Consider the following 10,268-nt stretch of genomic DNA (forward strand, 5'->3'; position numbering starts at 1 on the left):
TCCATCAGGAGATTATTGAAGTGTTAAAACTTCTAAGTTGACCTTCCTAATCCACTCAAATATAGGTAAGTGTTTCAAAAGAGTCTTCAGCTCACTCATGCCCCTTGGGGTGGGAATAGGAGCCCCTTGGAAAGGCCCTTGGCAAATAGGGCTCTTGGGTCAGTTGTCTTTGGGAAGTGCCTGTCCTGTTGGCTTGTGGTGCACTCCAGAGTAAGAGGGACTCTTGTCGAGACTTGGAAGAATCTAGAGTTTCTCAGACATACCTGACCATGGACCCATTTCCTTCGACTATCCCACAGGATGCTGCTGGTTGCAGAACTGAACTGAGGAAATGCTGGTTTGGGCTAATCTGGATGTTCTGTCTTGAGGTAGATTACTGATAATCTCAGGAGAAGGAGGGGGGTCCTGCTTCCCTCTATCTTCTTGCTGAAGATGAGATCCATCTGAGGATTTGTGCCCGGCAGCAGCCTCATCTAGAGCATCCCGCCCTGTAAACCTGCTGAGTTGTGACTCACAGTTACACAACTCACAGTTGTGGCACCCAGATGCCTGTGGTGATGAAGCATTTTGGCTCAGAGTCCTTCCTCCTGGGTGTCAGGTCACCTAATAAGCACTAGCAACACTACTGCCAGGCAGAGCAAGAATTGCCCCTGGCTCTGCAGGTGTGCCCTGAGGGCGGCTCTGACAGACTCTTGCTCTTGCCCACGGTGTGCCCTGCCTCTGCCATTCACGTGCTCTCCTGTTGCTGTTTCCCTTCAAGGCTATGCCGGTGCCACCCACTGGAAGGTCTACGTTGTAGCCAGAGGAGCCCAGCCTTTGGTCATCTGTGATGGAACCACCGTCTCAGAGCTGTAGGGAACAGAACTATATAGAGGAACATCTCTGAGTGCTGAAGACCAGGTTGAAAGGGGGAAATAAAAACCAAAACAATGAAACCACTTTCCAGGGGTTGGTTAATTAGTTACCTGCCCTGTGCATGTGTGTGCAAGCCCATGCGATGGAAGCCAGGGCCAGGGCCAGCACTCAGCCCTCCTGACTCCTCCAGCCAGCTGCTCAGCCAGGACTTTGCCTGTCCCTGTCTGTGAGAGGGAGCACAGGTCTCACCTACGGCAGGAAGCAGGGTTGGTGCCTGCCCTGACTGGCATGAACCCCCCCTGCCATGAACCCCCTCCTAGCCACAGAGTGGGCAGCCGCGGCAGGTCCTGACTTCAGAGCCATCCTTTACCTGGTGGACCTGCTTGTCCTGGCCACACCACCCTGTTCTTTTCTGGACAACCATGACTGATTAAAGAAGTCGTTGCAGTTTCCCAAGCAGAATGGACTCTAGAACCAATGGAAAAAGATGAAATATCCTCACATGGCACTAGAAAGTGCACTTCTTCCCCGGTATCTGCTGAGTCTCGGCGAGGCCAGGCTGCTGCCTGGTTGTAATTAAAGTGGTAATTCCTAAGGTAACTTCTTCTCCGTTTTATCAGCTGCTTATGTTCCTCCCTCCAACTCCCTTCTCCCTTGCCTCTCTAGATGATTTTTCAGATGTTGGGCTCCTGGACCCCCTCCCCTTGGCTGGGCGGGAGCTCTTTCCTGCTGAGGCAGCACTGCTCCTGTCAACTGTGTTGCTCTTACCAAGTGTCTTCGGGGGAGATGAGTTAGCGTGCTGGCCCGGGACAGGGTGCCTCCCTGGGTTTGATCTTTAGGGTCTGACTCTGCAGGGAAGATGTTTCACAGATGTTTCGCACTGATGTTGTAATGTGGTCAGGGAAGGAACTCCAGACCCAAAGTGGTGGCCAGCTGGGTGTGCGATTCTGTGACCCTTTGTCTTAAAATGGTTCCTCTTTGTACTGGAAAACAAGGTGAGGTGTTTTTATTTGTTTGAATCATAACAAGCTCTGCTCTTTTGATCGGCAGATTCACTATGCTCATTTTTTTTCATGTACGTATGAATCAGGTGTCAATAAGGACACTCTTGTTGTTTCCTCTTTTCCTTTACTTTTCCTTTATTGACACTACTAGATACATGGCCTCTCTGGTCATGCTTATCACCAGGATGCAGAAAAAACAAACCCCACTGCAGCTCCTGATTCTAAACTGCAGGAGTCCACCGGACCCGGGAGGTGTCTGTGTCAGAGCTGTGGCCCAGAGGCGGACCGTGGGGAGGGACAGGCACGGGACTTCTTTTGGGGTTCTCTTCATCAGGAGGTGCCCCTGCACCTGGTCCCAGGCCCGCTTTCTCTCCACATCTCACAAGTAGGGGGGGCTCCTTAGGTGCTGCCTTGTGGGCTTGTAGAGGACAAGCAGGGTTCACAGAACTCAGGGTGGAAACCTCAGAGCCTCCTCCGTGGGTTGGAGTGAAATGAGGATGAACTGTACCTGAGGGAATTTTCCCTTCAAAGAAGCAGTGCCTTGTGTGGATTAATACAGAAAAACAGAACTTTTTGTACATATAAATGCCGTGCTGCTAAGAAGTTATGATTTAAGAGGTTTTAAGTCAGGGGGTCATTCAGACGCCAACTTTGCACAAACTTTTAGAGCATTTGAGTGTCCTTATCCCCCCCGCACACGGGGCAGGATTATACATGTAAACAAGTTCTTTAAAAGCCTCTCAGTTTTCTTAAATTAGGCCCTTTGGGTTAACAAAGGAGAGTGTTCCTTGGGAACAAAGCAACTGTTTAAATGATCGAGATTTCTGTTTTGTTTTCATAAATTGCGCTGTGTTCCTTTCCCATTTTACTCCTGCCCTTCACACCTTAAATATTCTTGAAATACCCATTTTGGCTCAAAATTTTAAAAGCCAAGAAACCCTTACATTTATTGGTGCTCTGAGGCAGCTCCTGGGAAGGCCCCGAAGCCCCTAGACTGTCTCCAGTTCAGCAAGAAGTGAAAGTCAGCTGGAGACTTTGGGGCATATGCTACTCAACTTACAATTCATCCAGTTCAAAATTAAATATAGACTTACGTTAGGGACGACCCTCAGAGGGTTTTTGCTCTTACTTACTAGATACTTAGAAGTAATTTACCTGCCAGTGGCCAGGCCTGTGTGAGCAACTTGGGGTTGCCAGCCAGTCCTGCCGGCTGTCCAGGGCTTTGTAGGAGAGTGTGGTGGGGTTTCCCATTAGCTCTCAGCGGCTCCATGAAAGCAGCAGAAGACCCTCTTCATGATCTCGTGTGGGAAAGAGGGCCATCATGATGAGGAAACGGGGTCGGGGGGCATGGTGGGAGCCCCTGACCTCCCCCACCTCTGTGACCACAATAACAACAAAACCAAGGGTTGTAAGAAGAGGTGCTTGCTCATGGGGTTAGTGAGCATCCAGTGAGAGTGGCACAGCGCTGACCCCCACACAGGTTAGATTTCCTTGCTTGTAGGTTCCTGGGTCAGAAGTCAGCTCTTGGTAGAGAAAGGCTGTGTTGGCAACAGTTGGAAGCATTTGATGTCCAGAAGGCCTGAGGTCTCCAGGAATCAAGTATTGAACAAGACAGTGCACTGTTCTGGCTTATACGTTGGCAAAGTTTGTCCTTTGCCCAGCCTCAGTTATGCCAGAGAAGGGAGTAAAATAGTAGTGGTTTATGAAAACAAAACCTGCCTGTTTGGTGGAATACAAAGCTGCCTATGAGATGGGTAGATTTGGGCTTATTTTCTGAGAGGAAGGAATAATAGTACCGGTCTAGTTCATTCTAAGAGTGCCCGAGATACATGATCTCCTTTAATCCTTACTCAGTCCTGTAGAGTAGCTATAAATCATCATTTTACAAGTAAATGGACAAGGGCCTAGAGCAGTTAACAGCTAGATGCTCAGTAGCTGGCTCCCAGGCATCTATTATTGCTCTGCTGTGGCACAGTGTGCCCAAGCACCAAGATGTAGGTGGGTTTAATTGACCCGGTGTGTCCCTACTGGGCCAGGAGAACCTAGGGGTTGGGTGAGCATGCCAGGAACTCGTCAAGGTTCATTTCTCCGAAACCGTTTTGGATAGAAATGAAGGCAAACATTTAACCAGATGACTTTTATAAAAATCCTTTTACTTTTTCCCTCCCTTGTAAATGCTATGAGCCATTTTCTCGGCACCACATTTCCAGATGTGTGACCAGAAGAGGGACTCTACCCAATTCCAGTTGTGGGTCCCCTTGGAGTTTACATCACTTGTTTTTCTAGTTCTCAGTTTTCTAGTCCCTTCTTCCAAAAGCCAGCATAGACCTCTGTGGAGGAACAATTATTTTTTTAACAAAACCTATAGTTCCTTAGCTGCCAGTGATGGCCTCAATCATTTTAACATAGGGATGAGTGTTTGCTCATTCACCAGTGGCTTCATAGTGAACATTCAAACCCCAAAGTAGATGTTCACATCTCATCTTGCCCAGCTGGAGAAGAGGGAGAGTGGCATGTCTGTTTGTAGGGAGCGAGGCGGTCTTGCCTGCCTTTTGAGAATCAGTCATTAAACAGAAGAGCCTCTTAGGCTTTTCAATTCTTTTAACGATGGAGGAGAAACTCTCCTGAGTTCACAAGTTCCATGCTCATTAACTTTCATGGCAGCCCGTCACCCACTAAAATGTGTTGAAGGAAGCCAGTGCCAGAGATGTGTTTTAAAATAGTGTTCTCAGTTGAGATTCTCTCCAGGTTTCCATCGCACATGTGTCCAGAGCCGTGGCGTGTCAGGGCCCGGAGGCTGGGGAGGCAGAGGTGTTTGTGGAGACCGCCCTGGAGCCTGGGGATGTGCGGAATCGCCATCAGCAGATGTGTCCCAGCCTCCCCACCCTCCGTCTGCCAATATCCAGCAGCTTCTCTCCCCCAAAAACATCTCAGAGAAGATGGAGGGTGCACTCCCTCTCGTGCCCCACCTCAGTCTGCCTGCCCTGGACGCTGTGTGGCTTTAAGTGCTGGCCTTGATGAGAATCCCTCTGGCCCATGGTCTTGTCCAGCTCCCTTTGTGTCTGGGTTCCCTGTCCTGCATAATTTAGCATTAGAGTGAGTACAGCTGTCATTTTCTTCTCTCTGGAGATCGTGAAATGGCCAGACTTTTTCAGAAGAGTGGAGAGAAGAAATATTGTGTAACCGCACAGAGGCTGGAACTACTGAGACATGGCAGGGCTGGCCTGGGGACCATTCCTCTCCTGTGCTTAGTGCATCTCTCAGTCCATCCACCCTCAGTCAGTAAGTCAGTCAGCACCACCACAAGCACCTGTGCAGAGAAGGGAAGCCACTTTCAAACAAATTATGGAGTCAGGACATCTGCTTTGGGCCGTACTTATTTACTGAGGAGTGATTTACCTGATTTCTCCTCCCAACAGCTCCATGGGATAGGTGGGCTCCTCCGGGGAAGCCCTCTTTACTGACAACTTTGCAGCACCTCAACCATCCAACTTCAGCCCCTCAGAGCACTTGCTACCCTTTCAGGAACAGATTCTCACAGACAGATGCTCTCCTCCCTTCACAGGAAAATTTCCCTCCCAACTTCTTTCCATAGTTTTATCCTCCGAATGCTGACTGAGTCTCCCTCCTCCCTCCTGTGGAATGGGCAGGTCAGACACCCCGGCTGGCAGGGAAGACTGGAGAGGCCGAGTCAGCCGGCACCTCTGCTCAGCCTCTTCCCTGCCACCATCAGGGACGGGAGCTGGGGGAGCTGCGGTTTATCTTCAGGGAAGTTAGGGTGTGAGGGGCCTGGATGGCCTCAGTAAGCCGAGGGAGACAGGCCCAAGCACACATGCTCCAAATAATATGAGCTGTTGACGTGTTCAGTGCAGTGTTGATGGTAACTTAATGTACTGCCAGCTTGTTAAGATTTCCACCATGTAAAGAATGTATGTAAATTAAAGTTTTCTGTCATGAAAATTTTTACTTTTTGCAATTAAAAGTCTGTGTGTTGGTTGATAAGAACTTTCCTATACTTGGTGTCATTCTTTGATTTCCCTTTTTGACTTCTCGCGTAACTTGAGAGACTTCTAGACACCGGCCGGAGGACTGTAGTCGCCTGTCCTGCCAGCCTCAGTCTCCACCGGCGTGGTCACCCAGCTTTGAACTTGCTCATGTTCAGACTCTTCTTTTATCCCCATTCCAGCCCTCGCCCACATGACTCTGGATTTACTCTTCCCGTGAATTCTCAAATCTCACTCCTTTTGTCCCTCCTTTTGCCCAAAATTCAAATGTAACCCTGGTCGCATTTTTCCTTCTCACCAGTCAGTTGCATGCAGCTCAGCTGCCCTCAGTGTCCCCTTGTGGATGTCCGTGTTCTCCCAGGAGGACAGACCCCCGCCCCCCCACCTTGCTAGCTCACCCCAGCTGCACCAGATTAGGGCCATTCAGGACTCAACTCAATGCAAATTAGATTTAGTCATTTGTGCGTGTCCATATTCATTCATTGTAATTACTAATACACAGCATAAATAATACATTTACATATGCATAAATGGAACCATTATATACTGTTTATTTCCCTTCATCATCTGCTACTGTCCCCTCTCCCACCAGGAAGGAAGGGGAAGATGTTCTAATCATGTGACACGTCAGGTAAATGTGTGTACACAACCACGCCCTGGCACGTAGCTTTCCACAATGTGTTGCATTCTCTCTAACCATAATGACAAACTAAATTTTTGTCATTGCTTTACCAAAAATGGGGTCATATTACAGGCACTGGATGTTTCTTGCTTTTCTTCCTCAGAATTCAAGTCTGCTGGTGAATAACTCTAATCCATTCTTTTTAGTGCCTGACATTCCATGGTAGAGATATGCCTCCTCTTCTTGATGGCAAATCACAACCTATTAAATGACTATTTGGATTATAAACTGAGAAGCCTAGAATTAATTTGGAAAAGACATGTTTTTACAAAATATATATTCATTCTTGTTAGCTCCAATCCTAATATATCAAAATCATCCTAGCCCACAGTGCTTTTCATTAACCAGCTTGAAAACTGGACCTCTACCACAACGAAAGTGGTGGTGGTGGTGGTGGGGGGGGCTTGATTCTCTATGAAAAGGCAGCAAAATCATCTGTTTCCAGGCTTCTCAACCCGTCTGTATTATTTGACTCAGTCTTGTGGAAGAGCTCACCATGATTCTTGTGAGATACACAACTCCCTTCCTGAACCTCCTCTTTCCATTTTTTTAAAAGATTTATTTATTTATGCATACAAGAGCTGGTGTACAGGCCAGAGGGGGCTGAGGGGTGAGAGGATTCACCAGAGACAGAGCGGGGAACAGAACAGAAATACACTGCTGAGGGGAGCAGCCGGCGAGTCAGGAGAGGTCTGCCTGGCCATGTGGGTAGCTCCCTGGTTGGGAATCGAACTTGTGCTGCAGTGGCTGCGGACAGCTTTATAGGTTGCATCTTAATCCCTTGCGCCACCAGGGAAGCCCTTTCCATTATTCTTTGTAGGGTCTTTTCCCTGTCTCTGAAATAACTGGTCTCCTCTGCAGGTCTTCCTTTTGGGTTCTCTTTCTTTCTCCACACACTTTCCCTGGGACATCTCAACTCTGCTTTGCCTTCCACCCCTGGGCAGATGGCCTCCAACCCAGCCCATTCTTCTTGCCTGAGCTCCAGTCCTGTGTGTACAAGAGTGGGTGCTCACCTCTACCAGCTCTCCTAAAGCACTTCTCATTCACTGTTTCCAAAATGGCTGGCAGCCTTGGAGGGCTCCTGTCTTCTCCCAGCTTCTACTACTTTTTTTTTCTTTTAGCGAAAGAACAACGTTATTGAGTACCCCCAAACCCTAGTCCTCTTTCTCCTGCACAGTCTGGGTTCCCTAGAGATGGCCCATCCCGCCAGCAGCTATAAGGCCCACTTTGAGGCCCTCAGGGACAAGACCAAACTTGGAAGAATTCTGCCTTCTCGTCATATGTGGATTCCTATGAGCTGGCCACTCATGGGCAACTGTGACCTATTCGCTATCTACTAATCACAGCAGAGCATTCCTTGACTACCTGTGAGTATACCCTGCATCATGAGGCAGGCCCGGGGATGCCTAAGCCGCTGTTGATCTGATTACGTGACTATCTCCACGGTGGTCTCGGGGTAAGTCTGCCTGTGATAACATCAAATACTTTGCTGATGCAAATGTCTCTTGGTTTGGTCACGATGTCCCCTTCCTTGTCCCTTGTAAAACTTTATCCCCCATTCCTCTCCCACCTTCTGGACTTTAGTCCTCATACCACTGTCACATGATCAGTTTTTACTAGCCTGTGTGCTTTCAATAAATGGCACAAGAACTGGGCCTCCCTGGTGGCGCAAGCGGTTAAGCACTGCACTAAGAAGCAATCCACAACCTCTGCAGCACGAGTTCGATCCCTGGCCGGCCAGGGAGCAACCCACATGACGCAGCAGACCTCTCCTGACTCACCCGCTGCTCCCCTCAGCAGTGTACTTCGGTCAATCTGCCTGTTCTGTTCCCTGCTCTGTCCCTGGTGAATCCACTTACCCTCCACACCTCTGGCTTGTACCCCAGCTCTTGTATGCATAAATAAATAAATCTTTTTTAAAAAATGGCACAAGAACTTCTGCTCAAGTAGAAGAATCTTGCCTTGCAAACCTGCTCGCTCCATGACTGTTGTGTCCCTCATCTTGTTCCTGCTGCAAAGCAGCAACAAAGTTCCTGTCCCAAAAGTCATGTATCCAGCTGCGCTGCAGCTGTCCCTGTTTAGAACCTCAGCTGTTTCACTTCCAGACTCTGCCAAGAGTCTCACGCATGTCCTGTCATCCCATTTCACGGTCCGCATGTAGCTGTCACATGATCTTTCTTTCAACTCATTTAACACTCCTTAACTCCACTGCCCATGGATGAGAAGTCCTGGCCAGCTTCTCCAGCCTGATTCCACTCTTTACCTTTATTTCTTACTGACTGTGCCCCACTTCTGAACCATCTGCAGTTCCTGGAAACCAACAATCTTTTTTCATGTAAAAAAAATTTTTTTAAAGATTTATTTATTCATTTATATAAGAACTGGAGTACAGGCCAGATGCGCGGGAGGGTGAGAGAATTCAGCAGAGACAGAGTGGGGAACAGAACAGGCAGACTGATGAAATACACTGCTGAGGAGAGCAGTGGCCGAGACAGGAGAGGTCTGCTGTGCCATGTGGGACCCTTGCCGGCTGGCCGGGATTGAATCAGTACTGCAGAGACTGCGGACAACTTCACAGTGCAGCACTCAACCACCTGCACCAGTGGAGCAGTTGTAGGTTCACAGAAAAATTGGGCAGAAAGTGCAGAATTTCCACATATCCCCCCTCCCTACAAACACACAACCTCCTCCACTACTGATGCATTTCTGCACCAGAGTCGTACATTTGCTGCAATGGATGAACCTACACTGATACACCATTATCACCCGATTCCACAGTTGATGTTAGGGTTCACTCTTGGCAGCGTACATTCTAGGGGATGGATGATGACAGATCCACCACTGTGCTTACTACCATCTTCATGTCTGTACGTCTGTCTCTTCAGGTCTTTGGTCAATTGTGTAATCAGGTTCATTTTATTGTTGAGTTCTTTGTATATTTTGGATATAATCCCTTATCACATGTATCTTGTACCAATATTTTCTCCCAGTTGGTGGCTTGCCTTCACACTCTCTTGATACTATCCTTTGTTGAACAGAAGTTTAAGTTTTTAATGAAGTCCATTCTACCAATTGTTTCTTTCATGGGTTGTGCCTCTAGTCGGCTATCCAAAAATCACCGTACTCAAGGTCATGTAGGTTTTCTATGTAATTCTCTAAGACTGTTGATATTTTGCATTTTACATTTAGGTCTGATCCTTTTTGAGTTCATTTTTATGATGGGTATAAGTCCTGTGCCTGTATCCATTTTTTTTTTTTTTAAAGATTTATTTATTTATTTATTTGTACAAGCACTGGGTACAGTCAGAAGCGCGGGAGGGTGAGAGAATTCACCAGAGCCAGAGCGGGGAGCAGAGCAGGCAGAAGGACCGAAGTACACTGCTGAGGGGAGCAGCGGGCGGCAGGAGAGGTCTGTGCGCCATGTGGGACCCTCCTCTGGTGGCCGGGGAGTAGCCGGGGATCGAACAGGCGGAGGCCGCGGGCAGCTTCGCAACCCAGCGCTCAACCGCTGCGTCTCCGGGGAGGCCCGCCTGTATCCATTTTTCAAGCATGTTGATATCCAGTTGTTTCAGCTCTGGTTGAGAAAACTCTCTGCTTCATTGTATTGTCAAATGTCAGTTGACTCCGTGTGTCTATTTCTGGGCGCTCTCTCTCTCTCTTCTGTTGCATTGATCTCTTTGTCTATTCTTTTGCCAATACCATCCTGTTTTGATTACTGTAATT

At 48.2% G+C, this 10,268-nt stretch overlaps 1 protein-coding gene across 2 annotated transcripts in view; it reads left to right on the forward strand.

Moving 5' to 3' along the window:
• CUNH6orf89 (chromosome unknown C6orf89 homolog) overlaps nucleotides 1-935 on the forward strand; it is a 39,450-nt gene extending 38,515 nt beyond the window's left edge. For both annotated transcript variants that reach the window (XM_037519615.2, XM_037519614.2), the window contains exon 8: nucleotides 761-935. In XM_037519615.2, the coding sequence (XP_037375512.1) occupies nucleotides 761-855 (95 nt within the window). In that variant the 3' untranslated portion in view covers nucleotides 856-935. The remainder of the gene's footprint in view (nucleotides 1-760) is intronic.
• Nucleotides 936-10,268: the final 9,333 nt, after the last annotated feature.

Source organism: Talpa occidentalis, unplaced genomic scaffold (assembly GCF_014898055.3).
Source record: "Talpa occidentalis isolate TD23 unplaced genomic scaffold, MPIMG_talOcc4v2.1 talOcc4.2, whole genome shotgun sequence".
In the NCBI taxonomy this organism is placed as follows: Eukaryota; Metazoa; Chordata; class Mammalia; order Eulipotyphla; family Talpidae; genus Talpa; species Talpa occidentalis.